General features: G+C 40.1%; 1 protein-coding gene across 26 annotated transcripts in view; it reads right to left on the reverse strand.

Annotated features, from left to right (window-relative positions):
* The window catches only part of LDB2 (LIM domain binding 2), a 397,269-nt gene that overhangs the window by 29,992 nt on the left and 345,849 nt on the right, over positions 1 to 21,428 (reverse strand). For all 26 annotated transcript variants that reach the window (XM_074587651.1, XM_074587652.1, XM_074587646.1 and 23 more), the window contains 2 exons: positions 19,355 to 19,477; positions 17,648 to 17,731 (listed from right to left, as the gene is read on the reverse strand). In XM_074587651.1, the coding sequence (XP_074443752.1) occupies positions 17,648 to 17,731; positions 19,355 to 19,477 (207 nt within the window). The remainder of the gene's footprint in view (positions 1 to 17,647; positions 17,732 to 19,354; positions 19,478 to 21,428) is intronic.

The raw sequence follows: 21,428 nt of genomic DNA on the forward strand, positions 1-21,428 counted from the left end.
TTGGCCAGAAGCCAGGATAGATGACAACAGAGAAAACTACATTTAGTTCTATATTGCATTTAATTATTATTTTTTTTAATCTGTGTATGACTCTTCTAGTTTTCCCAGTAGCCAAGTATGGCAAAGAGGAGAAAGTGGTTTTTAGAAGAACCATTTTCCTGATGGAATTCCAAAGAATGGTCATTTATCTGGCAGGCTGAGCTAAAGCAGGTTTTCTTCTGATTGTTATAGAAGCTGCCCCCTGATACTGGCAGAGTAGCAGCACTGGGAATTCACCTTCTTCAAGGGTTTGGTATTATAGCACCATGTAAAATATTAGGGACACGGAAACAGAGCATGGATGTTCAGCCACTTAAGATTCAAGAGACTGTGTCAAATTATTCCCTGAGCCTTGATACTCTAACAGTATTCTGTCTGATCCAGAGCTTAACATACCTCTGGGTTCATGGCAGGATGGGAAGAGGCTGCATGTGGGCACAGATAAAGTTAAATCCTTACTTTCCATGGCAATCATTTGTAACCCTCAAGTCTCCCCCATACTTATTTTTTTTACTGCCAAGAAGGCAAATTAAAACAGGCTGGCCACAGGAGGAGCACGGGCATAGCTGAGGTTGCACAAGCCCCTCTCCCAATCACAGGGCTTTACTGTGCGCCCAATGCTGTATCCACTATCTGAGGAGGATCAAACCCCTATGCCAATACTGGTGACACCAGTGGAGTCACAGGCTTGCACAGCCCCCTATGTCTGGCAGAGGAAAGCCCATCTTCTGGGTATGGCCATGTCAAAAGATCATTTGGGGGGGATTCCTGGAACTGTTCCTCATGCGGAGAGGTCAGCTTGTGTCTGGCTGCCAGGGCGGGAAGCACCCAGCGGACTGTCAGCTCTGTTGAGTAATGGGGGCAGCAGGCAGGGCCACAGCGAGCTGCTTCACCCTGCCAGCACAGCAGGGCCCTTAGCCAGGAAAACTGCTGTCTGTTTGTTACAAGAAGTGTAAGAGGTCTAAATCAAACATTCAGGGAATAATCTAAATCATGAACGCTCCCTATCATTTTATGTGGGGAGATCAAGCAACTACAGAAGAAAAATACACAGAATCTCTGTCACAGTCTATAGATAAGACTTTGAGCTACCTAAGAGCCTACCAGTAAAAAGAAGCACTATTTTTTTTCCTCTTATTGACTACAAAATAGCCCAAGGTCACCAATAAGCAAAATGAAGGCTCAAAATACCAACTCCATGTGCCCGCTTGAAACAAAAGTTAAAATTATATCAAATCAACAATAACTCATTCCCATGGTGTTCCACCTGCCCTCATTAGGTTATACAGAACAAATGTCAAAGAGATAACATTCAGGAAAAAGGTGTTCTTCTGATAAGGAAAATAGCTTTGTAGAAGTTCCTTTGGGGGGAAATAAATAGTCTTCCTTCCCTTCTTTTAAAAACAGACCAGCTGATCTATTACTAGATTTGTGAAAAGTTTCACACAACAAGGTCCTTAAACTGCTGTTATACTTCACTTGTGTCTTGGTAAAATAACGTCATAAGGTCCCAAGATTATTATCTCACAGTGATTTCCAGATAAGACTTGCAGTTTACATGTACAAATATTTTTTTCCTAATTGCCAGCACTGCAAACTCTTGCTTGGAGTTTGGAAGTCAAGCTGTGTTCCTTCTGTCTCATATATCACCACAAGAAAACACTGCACTCAGCGCTTAACAATTCTGTTGTAAAGTGCAACTCAGGAAAAACCCCTCTAATCTTTGCAAGCCACACGACTTTGCAGCACTAACAAAAGAAATCAAAGAGTAAATTCTTACTTTACTTAGGCAGGCACATAAGGACCAGAGGTATTCAAGAAGGAGCTGGCATTTTTTTCAGATTTTAGTCCCATTTTGTGGACTCAGGTATACATTTCCGAGTGTTACGGGTTCTCCACAGCATTCGGGAGCTCTCCTCACATCCTGGAACATGTTGTGTTATGTACCAGTTGGGCATTTTGATGCTTGGCCGTTACACGCCTGCCTCCAGTCTAGGTAGCTGGCCTCTTCCAGAGAGGCAAGTAAAGGTATTTCTCTCACTACCAAAACTGTATATGAGAGGGGAGTGAAAAGAGACTGCCATTTCTCCTGCTAGCTGACAGAGCGAATTGTTATTACCAACTGTGATCCCAGTACGCAGGAGAACAACAGTAGCATTTTCCTGTGACAGAAAGAATAGGTACACACAAGAATGCGTTTCTGTTAATATAGAAAAAAGAATGAAACGGTTGTAATGGTATCTGGCAAAAAATTAGGAAAGCTGGTCTTCAAGCTCATTCTTGGTCTATGACCATGGTCCTACCACTAAATGAAATGTCAGGAAAAAAAAGGATCCAAAATTACCTACTTTAAACATTCAACTTCAAGAGTATGAGCCGTAAAAGCCCTGCTGAGGCACCTGTGTTTCACCTACCTTGGTTGAGGTGAGCCTGGCACATCCTCAACCATTTCAGAATTCACAAAATAGTGTGCTTAAGCCCCCTGAAGCCACAGCAACCTGAATAAACTAAATGTGCCAGTGCTGTTCTCTGGCAGTAAGGCCAACTGGCAGGGAATGGCCCACCTGCATAATGTTAAACATTCTCATGTACCAAGACAGGAGACCACATACAAACTGCCTTCCAGCAGTGGCGTCTATATCATGCCAACTCCTGAGCTGTGCCCAGGAATTATTTTAGAGTCAGCAAAGCAGGCCAGGGATAGCTCCAAAAGAGTATAGACATTGCATTCAGGTACCTCAGAACATTGCTAGATGATGTTTAATATACAAGGATGGACATAACCTCAGGGTCTTGAATGGACAAATGAGGTCTAAGTCTGACAGACCTGGATGGTTTAAGCACATAGAAGCACAAATTGTGTACACAGAAGAGCAACCACTGGCACCTTCGCTCCAACACGCTGTTCAGTGGCTCCTTGATAAAAAAATGAATCCTGAGAGCAAAGACTGGAGCACAGAAGTCCTCATTCTTAGTCAGTCATGCTCCCTATCAGCTGAGACAACCTGGCTCCTTTGTGTACTCTCCTTTCTGACCCAGGGAGCCATGCCCTCCTGGTTGCATCATGGCCCAGCTTCAATAGGTTGCTCACAGCACTCACTATTTTTTTAGCCTGCTCACAGTGCATCAGCCCGTCAGGCTTTGAGCTCCCTTAGGTGAAGGAGGACATTGACCCGTATGTCAAGATTTCTGGGCAAGGGTTCTGGAATACCGGATAAAGCCAGGAATCATTTACCACCTCCAATGCTGTGCTGTAAAAATAAATAAAAGAATGGCTGCCTGAAAGCAGCATGGCACAGATCATAGAATCATTCTGTGATTCTGTGATAGAATCATAGAACAGTTTGGGTTGAAAGGGACCTTAAAAGGTCATCTAGTCCAACCCCCCTGCAATACGCAAGGACATCTTCAACTACATCAGGTTGCTCAGAGCCCTGTCCAACCTGACCTTGAATGTTTCCAGGGATGGGGCATCTACCACTTCTCTACACAACCTGTTCCAGTGTTTCACCACCCTCAGCACAATAAACTTCTTCCTTATATCTCGTTTAAATCTTCCCTCTTTTAGTTTAAAACCATTATCCCTTGTCCTATCACAACAGGCCCTGCTAAAAATTATGCCCCCATCTTTCCTGTAGGCCCCGTTTAAGTACTGAAAGGCCGCAATAAGGTCTCCATGGAGCCTTCTCTTCTCCGGACTGAACAACCCCAACTTTCTCAGCCTGTCCTCATAGGATAGGTGCTCCAGCCCTCTGATCTTTTTAGTGGCCCTCCTTTGGACCCGTTCCAACAGGTCCTGTGCTGAGGGCTCCAGTGCCAGATGCATTACTCCAGGTGGGATTTCACCAGAGCGGAGTAGAGGGGCAGAGTCACCTCCTTTGACCTGCTGGCCACACTTTTTTTGATGCAGCCCAGGATGTGGTTGGCTTCCTGGGCTGCGAGTGCACATTGCTGGTTCATGTCCAGCTTTTCATCCAACAGCACCCCCTAGCCCTTCTCAGCAGGGCAGCTCTTAATCTCTTCATTCCCCAGCCTGTATTGATACAGCGGGTTGCCCTCATCCAGGTGCAGGACCCTGCACTTGGCCTTGTTGAACCTCATGAGGTTCACAGAGGCCCACTTCTAAAGCCTGTCCAGGTCCCTCTGCATGGTATCCCATCCCTCAGGTGTGTCAACCACACTGCTCAGCTTCACGGCATCTGCAAACTTGCTGAGGGTGGACTTGATCCCACTGTCTGTGTCATTGATGAAGATATTGAATGGTACTGGTCCCAATATGGACCCCTGAGGGACACCACTTGTCACCGATCTCCATCTGGACATTGAGCCATTGACAACTACCCTCTGGATGCGACCATACAGCCGGTTCCTCATCCACCATCCTCATGCATGTGGTGTCCCAAGCAATGAACTCCAGTGAAAGATATGCCTCTAACTGAAGGCCGCAGCGAAGCCCATAAGTCTGACTGTGCCTTTATGTCCTTCAGAGTATCCTAAAGCTCCTCACCTGTGCAAATGTCTTTTATAACAATATTGCTAGAATAAAAACTGAAAAATTGCAAAAAGATCAGATACTATGATGATGGGAGTGAAGGTAGATCTAGATTTTCAGAGTCCACAAAAAATAGCAGAAGGCATAACAAAATTCATTATAGGAAAAGGCTTTACTATGCTGGAACTTTCAGGCACGTTTTCAATGATGTCATGGACATGTACTTTAGTAAATGTACATGGATGAACTTTTTTCCCCTCTTCATAATTATTTCTATTTTATAATAGCCACAAGAGCCTGCAGGCAATGCATTTTCTTCTACTTTTTGGATGGCTTAAGTCATCTGGTTTTCCTGATGCTATGCATTTCATTCAAGGTGTTTAATACTGATAACCAACCACAGATGCACTCCCTGGACTTTCCCACTGCCTCAGTAACACACTGCCTAAAATGGCCAACTAATATGGGGGGAATTTCAACTAAAACTAGGGAAAACACATAATTTTATATTCATATAAAAGTATCTATGTGATAAGCAAAACCCAAAAAAGTCACCACAGATTAATTCTTTCTGTGTTTTCTTTAATTTTTTTGAGTGCTCCCAAGCAGGAGGCTGAATTGTTCATCACCGAAGGCGTTTTCTGCACAATCACAATTTCTATGATATTCTATAGATTCATACAGCCTTATTTATTAAAACACAGAGAGTTGAGTGTTATTAAATGCATGTTTCTGACAGCCCCTGCAGATACGAATAAAGTAGCTAATGAGAAGAAAAACTGCCCATATTGCCTTACTCCCATGGCGCAGATCATCTTTAAGCTAGACTATAATGACAAATGGTTGTTTTCACCTTTATATACATCCCCTTCCATGATTACACATGTAGATGAATACCTTTTTGGACCGTATCCATAACTAGCCTCAGACACTGTCTCAAGAACTTGATTCCAGCCTTACTAGTAGGAAGCTGAGCAAAGACGAACTGTATTACTTGTTTGGGAAAGCATATGTTTATGTGCCTACAAGAAATGAGTGTGAGCAAAATTTAAGCAGCTCACCTTTTAAAAGCTTTGTCAAAGGAAGCTCAAAGAATATTAACTGCATGTACTTTTACTCTAAGTTTTTCTTCCCCTGTTTTGGCCTGATTTTTTTATAACTCAGTATAATTCCACTGAAATCAACAACTCTCTTGTGACTGATATCCGCTGAAGTTCTTTCTAATCTAATTCTTGTCCAGAAAGAAACTATAAAAGAACAAAACTTTGAACAATGAAATCAAACATTGTTAAACATGTAAGCTCCCTTCAGAGGAAAATAAATGTGTGAGAATATAAATTAGGGGTAAAAGCTGGCATGATGCATCCATCTCGAGAAGTACTAAGCAGCCACAACTTCCATTTAAAAAAGGCATTATCAAGGACCAATAACTGCCTTCATAGCAGGTGTCAAAAAAGGCTACTTTCTTCTTTAATATCACTTCAAGGAAGTGGAGAGAAAAAAGCTTAAAATATCATTCCAAACCAATCAGCGTTAAGAAAGTATTTTGTTTTATATTTTGATCCTTCTTATGATTTCTCTGCTTTTCTGTCCTCTTCAAGAAAATGGTCTTTAGCAGAATTTGGTGCAAGAAATGTGGGAGGACAATGTAAGCAGTGAAGTGAGAGCACCTTTGCAGACAGCGTCCTTCTTAAGCCCCCTGGGGGCTACAGTGCTTCGGCTTATGTGGGTAGATTTTGTTTCTGCTGCTTTTCCTCTTGCTTCATGTATCTCTAATCCCTGCTACAATAGTCAGTGAACAACAAAAAGAAAGCTCTTGAAGCTTTTGTGGTCCTGTTTTTTTGGTCTAGAAGGGTGTTGTGGTTTCAGTTGGGATAGAGTTAACTTTCTTACTAGCAGCTGGTATAGTGCTATGTTTTGGATTTGGGATGGGAATAGCATGATAGTGCACTGGTGGTTTTGATTGTTGCTAAGCAATCAAGGCCTTTTCTGCTCCTCATATTGCCGTGCCAGTGAGTATGTTGGGGGCACACAAGAAGTTGGGAGGGAACACAGCCAGGACAGCTGACCCCAACTGACCAAAGAAATATTCCATGCCATAAGACGTCATGCTCACTATATAAAGCTGGGGGAAGAAGAAGGAAGGGGGGGATGTTCAGAGTCATGGCGTTTGTCTTCCCAAGTAACCATTACGTGTGATGGAGCCCCACTTTCCTGGAGATGGCTGAACGCCACTGGGAAGCAGTGAATTAATTTCTCGCTTTCCTTCTGTGCAAAGATTTTCTCTAGCTATTAAACTATCATTATCTCAAGCCATGAGTTTTTCCTCACTTTAACTCTTCTGATTCTCTCCCTCATCGCAACTGGGGGGAGTAAGCGAGCATCTGTGTGGTTCTAGATGCCGGCTGGGGTTAAACCATAACAAAAGGAGGCAGCCTTTCCCTCAAACCGGGTTTGTACCCAGAAGAGTCTTGAGCAGTGCATAGCTGCTCCCTGTGGTCTCAGCAGAACCGGGCTGATGGGCAGAGGCTTGGGAGAAGCCTTGGAGGTGAGGATATGACAGTGTCCACACGTCTTTTGCTGCTGTGAAGTTCACTGATTAATCCGATAGTGTTCGTACCTTGTATTTCTAAAGGTAATGAAATATACAAATATGACAGGAGAAGCTTTGCACATGCTAAAGCCACTGCTTTCGGAGATGTTATTCCAGTTTGTATACTTGTGTAATAGAAAGCAGAATTTTTCCTTACCATTTATTATAGCAACGGGAATCTTACTTTAGGTAGTAACGTGGCCCACAGTAGGAATCTAAATACTAAAATTAGACTATAGGAACCAACCTATACTTATACTAAACTAGAAAGAATTTGAAGAAGCTGAGAAATAAAGAGGCCGGATGGTCTTCAAGATACAATTCGCCACCAAGAAGGTGCGCAAAAGAAACAAAAAGTGTCATGAATAGGATTTTGGTGATAACATTGAAAGACTCCAAGAATACACATTTTGTTCTGAATCATTTTTCATTGTCCTTACACTGTTAGCTATCATAATGAGCAAGCTGTAGTTCATGTTCTGTTTCTTATTGTAATTATTTTCATAAAATTAATTCATTTTAAAAATTACATTGTTCAAGGACACTTAGCAATAGAATATATGATATTCTCTCCTTTGTATGGCTGAATATTTCATCTCACACACTGGGAAAGAAAATCAGTAAAGCATCCAAGGATACACTGGAATACCAAGAGGATATTGGGAGAGTTCTAAAAAACAGAGACTTGCTATTAAATAGACTATAATATTTCAAATGACACCATAGCTCTAATATATCTTGTCAAAAACTAATCAGTGGAAAGGTCCGGTGTAATGTTCAGAAGATTGACATTTTACTTCCTTCCTTTGCATATCACTATCAGCAGATTATTCCATTTTATATTTCATTACTTTGATTGGAAAGTCTCTAGAAAGAAACCTCTGCCTTCTTGTAGACTCCATTAATCGTGGTATAGAGCGTGGTAATACTCCTGCTGAAGCTGATGCACCAGAGTGAGACAAGGTCTGCTCTGGAGGGTTCTGTGATCTCTGCTTCACCACCCAAACCATTTTCTTTAGACAGTGCCTGTGTTTTCCTTGGAGGTTTTGATCAAGCATAGCTGGGTCCAATCCTGCTTTATAAATGAGACGCTATGAAATCTAGGCTAAGGAATAGGGCTGTGGGCTTTTTCTCGCATGCTTCATACTTACTTCAGTAAAATAATCTTATCATGGGCAGAAATGATGCACAATCCTTTAATTAAATCAGGTCTAAGTTTTGCCTGAATGATTAATAAAAAGAGAAAATTCTCTGTCTTGCTATGAAAATACTATTCTTTTGTATTCTCTCATTCTTTTCCATTCCTAAACCCTTTCTTCAAATACGATCCCCAAGTTGATATTTGCTCCTTTGGGTCCACCTAAGAACCATAATCTGTGGCTAAATCAAGTTAATTTTCTTTTGTCACAAAACTCCAAAACAAAACAACAAAAACCCCAAGCAATAAAAATAACCAGTTGTTGTTATTGTTCATGAAGCATGGCATTTTCATGGCTAAAATTGCCCAAGGGAATGGAGAAATTAATTTCAATAAATTGGATTTTATGGGTATAAAAGACCTCTGAATAAATGAAAAACTATGAGATGACATTTGGATCAAAGGAGATATGCCCACTGACTTTAGTGGATGTTGAACTGGATATTTGATTAACAAACTTCCTTATTATGAAGTGACGTTGAGGTAGCAACACTGACTAGAAAAGGTAACAATGCACACGATTAAGGAACCGATTTGGGGTAGGAAGGAATATTCAATACAGCAGAGTTGTCTAGCTATGCAGAACACAGTACCAGAAATGACACAATTCAGATGGAAACCTCTGTCGACATTTTGATATGTCTTCTGCATCCACCCTGCTCACAAGCTTCACGTATGCATCAGTACAGGTCTGGCTCAGCACCTCTGCTCATCGGCACTGCCAGTAGATTCTCCATGTTATACTCTATGGGTCTACCTTAGGTGAGGTAAACACAACACCAGGGGCTTCTCTTTATTAACTTGATACACCTGTTGACATTTCCTTTAACAGAAGGTATGCTTACAAATCAAAAACAATGCACATTTTTGCACATTAATGACCACCAGACACCAATATTCATATATATGTACGTACAGCAGTGAAAAAGTTTACCAAAGTTTTCTAATAGGCTAGTACAAATGGAGAATATTTGCAATTAATCAGTAAATTACTAAACAGTATGGTTTATAGGGAACCTACAAAAATGTGTTCCATTTATATCCATATGTACACATATAGAGATAGGATTTTGTTTTTTACTCAGAACTAGTGCAATAAATCAAGCTTTTCTCTTTCTGCTTATTTAGTTTTCAATTCAAGTCTTATAATTTATGGTAATCTGATATGAGCAAGAGTCTGCTCTAAATTGTACTGCTGAAAGTCAGTAGTCACTCTACTGAAGTGACTAAATTTATAGGAGTGTGAGGCCGTAATAGGTCAGACGCAACCGCTATAATGTTCTCAGATCCAGAAGTAAGAAAGGGAAATTTACAGCTTAGGATCTGTAGGATTCCCCAGCACTTTTTTGTCTTCTCCTTTCAGGGCTGGCAAATTTGGAGATGAGGTCCAACTTCAAGACAGTTGCCAGCTGATATGAATCTATATATAGTGCTCCCCTGCCCAGCACAAGTAGCACTCAGTTAGCTATTAAGGGTGGTCATCACTTGGGTGGAAAGGACTAGATTAGTTTTTTCATCAGATCAGTCTCCTGACCCAGTTCTGACAGCGCTTGCACCAGTACAAGTGAGGTGACTGCAAGATAAATTTAGCTTTGTGTGTGCCAGTCTCTAAAACCCACATAAACCCAGGACTATTACTCACTTTGGAAATGCTCACTCTGCTTTACTATTTAGAGTCAGCTTTGGTGTTTTAGGGTGTCCTGGTTTCAGCTGGGATAGAGCATGATGTCTGTGGTATGGAATATTCCTTTGGCCAGTTTGTCCTGTCTATGGTCCATGTCAGCTTCTATGGGAAGCTGAAACAGTCCTTAATATAAGCATTACTTAGCAACAACTAAACCAGTATGTATTATGGACATTATTCTCATACTAAATCTAAAACACAACAGCTACTAGGAAGAAAATTAACTCTATCCCAGCTGAAACCAGGACATAGGGTTTCTGTTCTGAATATAAAATGGTGAGATTACAGTAGAAAAAGTGGGAGTATATGAACAGACTGAATGACAAAGTGGGGAGGCATTCTCCATAAAGACAAGGATCAGGGTCTCTCCCAAGAAAGAGGAGAGCTTTTCAGGGACATCCTAGAAATAGGAACAAACTCGGTATCCCAGAGCAAACCTCCAACATATGTAGACATAGAAAAGCCAACTTTGATCTTGAGATGCGTCAAAGAAGATCTCTCTAGCCAAGATGGGTAAGCAGTAATGCCATTTTACCTATAGAAAGAGTGGCAGAGGAAGGGGAAGGGACACACAGACTGGCCAGTGAAGTTAACTACATATAGAAAATTATTTTAAAAGATTATATGACCTAGTTGCTTGTGATATCACAATAAACAGATTCGTGAAATATGCTTTCTGAAGATTAGAAACAGAAGGGGGGGCATAGGATTCACTTTCCGAGTCAAGAGCAGACCACAGGGCTGCCATAAGCTTTCCACAATGAATACTTCAGGCTCTAAAATAACTGCTTCCAAGAACAAAGATTTGAACCACCAGCTTTGTACTAAAGCCTATTTCTTGACCTCTTCTGAGCACCCTCCCCCCCACATAACAATTTGCACCAAACACCCATGGATATTCAATATTAAACAACTAATTAAAATTTTTGCTGTTTTCATTGCTTTGAACAAGAAGCTGGTTTTGGCGTTTTCAGGTCTTCATACAAATCGTACCTCTGCAGTTCTCATTCCTAAACTTAATTAATAGTTATTATTATTTATGACTGCACTGCATACTAGTCCAAGCTTAATTTGGTCTTCTAAAAAGAAAGCCTGTGGCTGTGTTCTTGGACTTTTTTTCTTCATCTTTTTTCTTTTCTGAAATAACATTATTAGTTCAAATCTTGTAGCTTGTTTTTATATGGCTAGTGCTTTGTCTTTGTCTCTCTTTTTCTCCCTTTTACCCTTCTGACTTTTTTAATTTTTAAACTGCTCCAACCTAACTTCATTCTGATTTCTTACTCATGGATGCTTCAAGGACTCACATCACTGATTATCATCTTTCCATTCTCATTAGTCCAGACCTTAATTTTATTTCAAAGGTCAGATGGTCCATATGTCCAGTGGGCACAGTAGCTGGCTTGTGTTCATACACAATATATCTTTCTCCTTAACTGATACTCATAAGCCTCGTAGTGCCCTTTGTGTGAAGACTGGACATTACCATCTCCAGAATACTGGCAAAATTTGCCATTTCTGCTAAAATCCCAATTTGTTCTCTAATCTTTTGCAGTCTGTTCCCATTTCCCATTTTTCACTGACTTCTGAAATTCCTGCTATCCACAGACACTAAAATCTGTTTCTGAGCAGTAAGAAGCAGAAGTGGTCATTACTGCACCAGCTCACTCTACTGTCCAAAGTCTGGTTTAAAATTGCCATCTGATTTTTTTTAAATGCTATTGGGTTTGGTCCGTCTTTTTTTTGCTTCTCAAGTGCCACAATTTTCCCACCTATAAAACACTTCATTTGTTTTAATAAAATACTTAGAGATCGATGTATGTAAAACACACCACTATTATTGTTAACAACATGAATGTTATCTTTTCAACTCATGTCCTATTCCAGAGATTGCTTCATATTCCATCTTCTCTTCAGAACATTTCTAAATTGGTCCTTCATTCTCTGCCTGTCCGATCTTCTGCAACTCTCCCATCTCTGCTCCCTTGTCTCACCCACTCCATCCTGACCACTTCTTTTTAAAAAAAATTGTGTCATTTCCTCTGATCATTCCTGCTTATGATGGAATAAGTCTTGATATAACTATTCTGTGATGTTGTGTCTTTATTAAAAAAGTGAAAAGCTAACATTTGACTGCATGAGCTGTTGCAAAGAATACATTTCTTCTCATTTATTATTCTGAAAGTAACATATAACACTGTCTATAAAGCATTAGATGCATAAAAGAGAGGAACAGAAACCACTATGATCATTACTAAAATAAATGCGAAGAAATTACATTACCAGAAAACCTTGGCAGAATCAGCTAATTATAGTTGGCACAGATAGATTATGGATAGCCAGCTATAGTCATCTGAGTCCTTCTGTGAGAACACTCTGATTTTGACTGCATTTTCCTGGGGAGAGCTGCCCCAAGCAGAATTGGTTGAGGTTGAAAAATTCCATCATTTATAGGAATAAAGACTACAAAATGTTGTGTCTGCTTTCAGCATCTCCAGTTCCAAGGATTCTTTAAAATTTTGACAGCTTTCATAGGAAAAGCTCCAGTATGATCAAATGAGCCAACCCCCATTCCTTCGAGTGCTTGGGAACCCTTACGAGAACTTCTTATTCATACCCACTAGGATACAGCATCTTGCTACATGATCACATACTCTGTTTCCCTAATACCCCCCATTCAGTGCACAGCACAAAGTAAATGCAGTTGCTGTGTGTAGGACTGCGTTTGTACCTGCTGAAGACAAGGAAACGCGACAGAAGCATGAAGCAGGGAACTGCAGAACAAGAAAGGATGAGCTTAGAGTAACCCGACGCTGCTTTAACAAACCACCCCTGCCCCCGAGCTCTACTGGGGTACTAAGTCACGGAAAAAAGCATTTTCACCAGTGTGTTCCCAGAAACACCTTTTTCAAGTATATAGCTAGCCTGAGACAACAGACTGCATCCAATGGCAATAGTTTTGTTATTAGTGTATGGGGTGAGATGAAATTCCAAGTGCTCTCCAAAATCAGGCCCTTGTTTTCCCAGAATGGCCACCTCTCCTTAGCTGACCCCTCTGAGTGCCCCGGTGCTCATCCATGTGCCTCAATGCCACACGTGAACACTGGGAATGGCAATGCCTCTTCAGCTGGTAGGTGCTATGTGGCCCTTAACATCTGCAGCTGAGGTACTGGAATGACACTGCAGAAAAGCCTACGTGGAAATAAGTGGCATTGGAGCACTTGCCACTGGGTGAGTGCTAGTCATCCCCTACCCTGCATGCACCAGGGAGTCTGTGGGAAACACAATGCATGATGATGTAGTTAGAAGATGATGACGTAATGTAACTCACAAAGGGAAATGAATTCATGTTGCATGGGCGACTATAAATATAGCATCTCTTTTCCCTGAGTACCTGACTTTGCATGCTTAACACGTTTGTATGTAATCTTTCTCCTTCACTGAAGATACACGAAGAGCAGTAAAATATTGACCAGATAGCTGCCACAAACTGTTACACATTAGGCACAAACATTCATACCCTTTCCATGCATGAGACCGTATTTAGAAAAGCAAATTTCCCTACACATTAAAGGAAGATGTTGCATGCGTGTCTATTTTACATGTGCAAAAGAAAGTTTTGCATACACAATGAGTATACATACAAGTGGCTTTTGATTGCAATGTAAGTATTGCCTTTAGAAAATTGTGTCCCATTAAATAATTCCTATTATCCTCCTAGCAGAAGAAATCCAAAATTGTCTAGTGAGGAACTAAATTAGTGAAAGCGGGGATTCAGAAAATACTGTCCTCTGTGTTGCAATAGTAACACTTTGTTATTGGTTTACACAGAAAACAAACAAGCAAATTGGATAATTTGTAGCTCAGATAAGCCTTGGCTAATATAGCCATACAGGATGTAAGGGGAAACGGGAGTGTGCATTCCTCTGCCTAGATACCTCTCCTGACGCAGAGCGAGAGGGCTCTGCCACACTAATTCTCACTTTGCAAAGGGCAGATGCAGATTCGGCTCCATTAACACCAATGAACTGGCTACCAGAGCAGACCCACGGCGTGGGGAGGATGCATTAGCTACACCTGGGGAAGTGCACTAAGAAATTGCTCCAACCCAACCAGTGCAAGAAAGCAGAGAGATGTTTTGAAAACCTGCCTAATTGACAGTAGGGGCTGGCTTTTTTGTAATGTCAGAAATTTTGAGAGAATAAATCATTTTATAGAAGGCGACAAGAAACATTTGAACTCCAAATTGTGAATAGTGCTGCTGGTATAAAGCTACTGTTTTTAGAGTACATTCAAATCCATTATGCGTTGAAGATCTAAATAAAATAACTGAGCAGCTAGAAAATGACATAGAAAAAAAAATAAGAAGGTAATGTAAGGGGACTAAATTATTGTAGCTTTGTGGAAACTGTTCTTCTAAGTGTTATCTCCATCTTCAAAATCTGTACAGGATGCCTGTTTGTTCCTAGACTCGTACCGACTGAGACTAGGATATAGGTCTTGGCCTTATTATGTGATAGTTTTTAATATCTACTACTTGATGACTTGATGAGAAATTACATTTTAAAAAGCTTGATATTAATTTAAAACCTACAAGGTTTTGCTCATTATTTCTGAGACAGCCTATTCAACTCCTAGTTAGCAGCTACAGCAAAGTATGCTGACCCCATTGGTGAGGTAATCAATTATGCTGGAACAAAACAAACTAGTAACTAGAAAGAAAGGAAACCTATGGTTTTATACAGAGCCAGAGAAAACAGGGAGAAAGAGCATTTGGCAAATGACACAGGACAAAACATTTCATTTCCAGGTTCCAAGAAGATATATTTTAAATTTGTCTTAAATGTGATTTACAAAATCGATGTTCTTTTATGCTGGACAGCTTTACTCAGAATGAATGAAGACAAACCAGGGCACACATCCAAAGCTGTGGCTCTACAGGCATGTGGCACTCTGGAACAGAGGTTTACATGCCAGCAACTGCAATTACCCCAACTAGCAATGATTTAGCATTCTGTAATGTCTAGAGTGTGAAAAATCCAGGCTGTACCTTTATATCACAACCATCTGAAATCCAGGTTTAAATTCTGCCTTTAAAGAGACTGCAGCACAGCTTGCTGCTGTGTGCACATTGGAGAATAAAAATGATTAATTCTGCCCATCAGTGAAGTTTTCGCTTATGAGTATCACAAGCCTTTGCTGTGTGCAGCAGAAAAAAAAAAAAAAGAAAATCATTTTTATGCTTAGTTTCAAATCCTTATTCAAAACCATGTAACAGCACTAATTACTAAACACTGGGAAGACTGAATAAAATATCATAAAATGCTGACTTAAAAAAAACCCAACCAAAACAACGACAAAACAAAACACCTAAGCACATTTAACACATTTTTTTAGTGCATGATTTTACAATCCCAAGTTCAGAAAAGATTTTCATATTAAAATTAACAGGAGAAAGTAATTGGGAAAGAAGTAAATCAAAATGGAAATACATCATCTAATACGAGCTCCCATGATGAGCTGAACATCTGAAAAAAGAGCAGAATGATCAATTCCTCACCACAAGAAAGAGAGACGCAAAGATTGGCTTGGGAAAAAAAAAGATTTCCTTTTGGAATCACCACAGCGGGAGGCAGAGGAAGCTTTGCACCCAAAGACCTAATGTTGTCTGTTAAGCTAACAAAACTAGTCTGGAAGAAGAAAAAACGTAAGACTTCATCTTTTCATCCCCTTCCACTTCACTGCTCATCTTCCTACTTCTTATCTTGATCCCAGTTTTCTTTTTCTGAGGATTTTTTTCTCCCTCCCCCTTTCCTTTCTTCCTTTTTTTTTTTGATGCTGACAGGGGGAGCAGCATGGGTGCCTGATGCCAGCTGCGTCCTAACAGGGACCCTGCCTTTCTCATTTGCATTGTCACATTCAGCAATTACAGAATATGCCACAAAGGACCCAGAAGGGGTTGATGATAGAGATAGTGCTGCAAATTCAGCACGGCCCTCTGGGCCTCATGGAGGATGGGTGTATTGGGGCTGGTGTGGGCCAGCCCAAAAGCTTGCCAGTGCGTCCGGTCATGCTAACGGGATTATGACCTCAAAAAAAGGGCAATGCCTGGTGCCACAGGAGAAATCATAAAGACAATATGGAAATAGTACACCTAAGCCAGCTGCTTCCTGCCCAGTTTGCCATGGGGGTGTAAGGCAAAGCTTGGTGTGAGTGAAGAGGAATCCCAGGTTGGGATTTATGGAGAACGTGCTCTAGGATGCCTAACCACGAGACAACGACAGTGTGGTTGAAGAGATGTTGCCAAAGTGCAACACTCGTTCTCTGTACCAAACCAGAGACTAAACTGTGAGAATACAATACACACAACACACACATATTATTCTTGTATTTATACATGGAAATATTCTCATGCAATGTATTATTCCTCTGAGGTTTATGCCTTATTCTTCTTCTTTCTGTTACGCTACAGCAGACCTGCCCTGCATAACTCAGACTATAATTTGAACAGTAACTTTTACGTTAACACCACATAAGCAACGATCAGCAATGGCTTATCATATTTGGAGAGTAAGGACAACTACAGGCTGTCTGTAAGCTGTAGGGATACAGTGAAATAGATCTCACCACATATCTCAGTCTCCACACTGTCCCCCTGAGAGTTAAAAACACTCTGGGGGTAGGACTCCATCCAGAGGGAAGGGGTTACAAAGATCATAGACCTGAATGAAGTGCAACTGAAGCATAGACTATCGGGTACAGCTCTACGTTAGGCTGAATATAACTGCATTTTATAGTGTTCCTTTTATCTTAAAAAAGGATCTTGAATAATTACTCACACAATTAAAAGGAATAAAATCAGATATTCTTGGCCAAGGTAGCTTGGTGTATCATTGAGTAATTTGCCTCATTTTATCTACTAATGGCATGTCCAGAAATGAGAAAAATCTGAATTTTAACCTTGAAATATGAACTCTACAAACCTGTATTTCAATGTATGCATTGTAAGCCCACACCAGGGAATACTTTCAAAAATAAAAATAAACTTCCAAACTTTGAATGCACTTTAAGGGTCAAAAAGCAATGGGAACAAATGCATTATTTAATCATAAAAAACACACTCGATTCAGTGCAAGGCTGAGAAGGGAGCTCAGGCTCCCAGAGGCAAGTGAAGCGAGGACTGCTCTGAGGGGCTGCTACAAACAGGGCTGGAGCTGAGCTTTCCCTCAGCCCTGTCTCTGCCTGGGAGAGCTGGGGAGGTTGAAGAGCTGGAGAAGACAGGTGGCCATTAATAAGAACAAGCTGCCATTTTCTCAGGAACAGTAAAGCAGAGAGGAAAAATGGTGGGGAACTTCTCGCTAACAAACAATGAAGCCATTATTCAAATCTGAGAAGAAAGACCTTTAAAAGCATTGGCTACTCACACATTGCTTTGACTCCATGATAAAATTCTTATCCTTTTTAATAGCGTGTTGCTACCAACTACATCTTTATTACAGTCTCTGTTTTTCTCCTTCATCCTCATTAAGAGTAAGGTCCATTTCTTACCTGACCGACACAGGCTCTGCTCTCATTACCTTGACTCAAAGCTAATAGTAACTTTTAAAAAATGCTCACAATAGTCATCAGCCATAGTATGCTTACCCTGAGGTAGTTGAGGGTGAAGTTTGTCAGACCCATTCGAGTGATGTTTTTGGACAGCTGCTCCAGCACCTGAGGGTCTTGTGCCTAAACAACAGAGGAAAAAAGAATTTTCACTTTGCTTTTTTGTCTATTTGTTTTTCTCTATGTGCTTAGTGGAGTGCAGGGAGGGTTCTCTGAAGAGAGATGCCATTCCTATGGAAAAAATATACATTCATGCTAAATTTATGCCATAAGCTACAGAGTTCTGTTTGCACAGGAAAATGCAAAACCTTATGAAATTGGAGTAGAATAAAGACTATTTTCCAACACCTTCTTTCTGTCCCTACTCATTCAAGGGACAGACCTAGGAGGTCCAGTCACGCACAGGGGGGCAAGCAAGGAGGGCCCCACCAAAGAGCTTTCTGTGGGATCAGAGTACACTTTGAGCCTTCCATTTGTTAGCTAGGAGTCCCATGAGACTAAGCAGATAAAGGCAGGAATAGAGAAGGTATTGCTTTCTTTTTGTGGATCAGAAACTGAAGCAGAGAGAACTCATCAAGGCATCTTCAGCAGAGCTGATCACGTAAGTGGCATTAAGCACAGGCTGGAGAACCCTTCTGATCTAAGCTATTTTCCCAGAATTAAACAGGAAAAATGCAAGCACAGTCCTCCTCTGACCCTAGGCAGGAGCTTTACCTGTGAGACCAGCCTCCTCTTTAAAATGAGATCAATCTCATTACTAAAATTAATACCTGCTGGTTGCTGCCTAACCTGGTCTACTCTCTTTGAATTGCAGCCCTCTAAATACATATTGTTGCTCATGGCCATCCTCATTGTCCCTTAATGGGATACTGTTGAAGAGTTCAGAAGATCAGCCCTCTAAAAAAACTCTGAGACGGAATTGGTGGGGCAGATTTTCAAAGGTATTTTCTTCAGGCCTGTAATAGCATTTTACAAAAAGGCCAGGCTGCTTAAGTTATTTAAAATTCCTCACTAAGAATATCTCTTTATCTATGGATTTCTAAGTAACTTGATCCAAAATATGGGCACGTATTTGGGCCTGTGTTCTTACCCTCTATACAACCATAGTCCTGCAATTAATTTTGTATATGGAGCACTGCTAATCCGAACGATTCTACAGTGCAAAACTGAAAGTGGCAATGAGACTCTGTCCTTTGTTTCTCCCCAGTAATTTACTTTATAGTAGTTCAGCTTCACCTTGTAGAATATTTAATAATTTAATATTCCATCATGTGTTTTCATGCGATTAAAAAAAAAAAAAAAGTCTCGAAATGTGAAAAAAAATCCGTATTAAAATTCTAAAGTTTTCTAAGTAAATATATAGTAATTGCTTATTCTCTGTCTCATACAAGGGTAACAGTTTTCTTAATTTAAAGACTAAATATAATTTGTACCTACAATGATGAAAATTCACTGAGTTTCGTGTAGTTCATATCAATAAAAACAGATTATGGGCCCAAATCATACAGACCACCAAATGGGATTAAAAGGAAAACTATGTGCTAAAACAAAACGAAAACATAGCAACAGTGGCAACAATAGAGCACTGAGAAACAAGGGAGTGATGAAAGAACTTGTAAATGGATGTAGTTTCAGGCAAAACAAAATATTTATAGTTAATTGCCTTGGGTGTGAAATTTGCTGTAGTTCTTCATAAACCTAATCTCATCTCTTTGCATTAGGTCAAGTGAAAAAAGGATTACTTACATGCATGGCTAGAATGCTGCGTGGGACTAATTCTCTGTACTGTCTAATAGTAAAGTGCCATGTTTTTATTCTCATAAGATCGTCAAAAGTAAACTCCAAGATAAGACGTCCTTCTGTGCATACCTAGAATACATAAAATGCATGAAATAAATTCCCAGGAATTTTATTTTCAATGGTATTGTATCATCGATTAAACAACATTCAAAAATATCAGAGCGGTATTCTATTGTTCACCTCTGCTAGATTAATTGTTTTTCTTTCTCTTGGGGAGAAAAAACAAAGGTGGGAAAATGACTTCATAGGCTTTACCACAGAGACAGTAACTTATAATACTATAGATTTTATAGCATTTTACAAAGATAGAATATTGTGTGTGTTGAATCTTATTTATTGCATCAATTCTCTTTCCCTTGCAGTTCGCTACTGCTAATTAATGAGTGAACCTCGCAGTGGAGGTGGCTATGGTGCAACTGCACACACTTGATGTCAAGTTGCTGAACCAGTCATTCCCAACCTGTTTTATGTTGCCCTTTCCTTACAATAGCTTGGCTTATGAACCTTCCTTTGATGTCCAACTGGAGTAAACAGAGCCCTGAATGTCTGTGGCCAAACCTGATTTTTTTTCCTATTTTTTTCCTTCTGGTCTTTTCCAGGCTTTTATTCCATTTTCATTTGTCATTTCTTATCTATTTTTATTAACCCCACCCTTCCAAGGAAAGCCAGACGGGGTGTCTGCCATTGGGCTGTATGAGCTGCATTGCCACGGCAGGTTTGAGAGCCAGGGGAGCAAGAAGAGGTTGCAGTCATGGACAACGGAGCTGCTTCCACAGAAAGTGGCTCATGCAGCTTTGTGAGGGGTCTTGTCTGAGAAAGGAGAGAAAACATGGGAAAAATAAATGCAGCAAGTGGGTAACACCTGGAAATTAAATGTAAAACAAATTACTGGGGACTTTTAAACAACTGTCCACAACTTTATGTGGGAAAAGTGCTGTGGCTGTGGTGGTCTTTAAGGTGCAAAATACATGCCCAGCATGGTATCCTGACTGCAGTTCTGTAAATGATGCATGATCTGAAAATTAACTCCCTCTGTTGTTAATTTTTTTCTTTAAATTGGATATTTAGACTTACAAATCCTATTCAAAGTAAACTTGCATGTGCAGGGTACGCAGATACTGTGGAAACAGGGTGTAATGGCTTTCGAAAGAAAAAGTTCCTGCAACTTTAATTTTAATACAACTAATATTTGATTGAACAACTAGCCATCCTAGATTCAGTCGAGTCTGTTGAGCCTTTTTACGAGCCCCAACTCAGACTTGGCTGGTTCCCACTTGGGCGATGTATGGCTTTTCTGGTTAACAGTTCACTTAACATAATCATAGCTTTTCCTCCTGGTTGTTTCTGCAAAAACATGTAGGTAATTTTAACAGGCATAATATGTAGAAAAATTACTGTAGACCTACGAGAGAGAATCTCACAACAGGTTCTCATCTGCCCTTCTCAACATACCTTAGTGATGCTTTCATATTTTTAATATGACTTATTTTGTCATTTGACCCTGATTTTTATTTTCTTATCTGTTGCACTATGATAAGAAAATACACAAAAGTACACATGTGCACATATAAGGATTCATACAAGAAGAAAACCATTTTATATTAATATTACTGTGTTGAAGCCAAAGATCCCGATTACTGACCAGTAACCAGTTTAAAGTATTTTTTTATAATAATACCTGTGGTTTCTCAAATGGTTCTTCTGTTAAGCTCAAAACCCCACAGCTCTTAACAGATTAATTTTCTGCACTGGTATTAAGAAATTTTAATAGAAAAACTGAAACACATACCTCATATCACAGTGGTAAAAATTTATACATCTTATAAAGGAATTTAATTTCCTTATGTAGAGCAGAATTTTACGCATTGCTTTTAATCAATAAAATTGACGCAGTTCTTATTTTAAATGGGTCTCTTTTTTAATTTTATTTTTTTAAAGCTGCCTTTTACATAGAATCCAAAAAATCAAAAGGGTCTCCAATTAAGAAAACATTTTCTGTTGTGCCGAATTCATGTTACCG

This window comes from Larus michahellis, chromosome 5 (genome assembly GCF_964199755.1).
Source record: "Larus michahellis chromosome 5, bLarMic1.1, whole genome shotgun sequence".
Lineage (NCBI taxonomy): Eukaryota > Metazoa > Chordata > Aves > Charadriiformes > Laridae > Larus > Larus michahellis.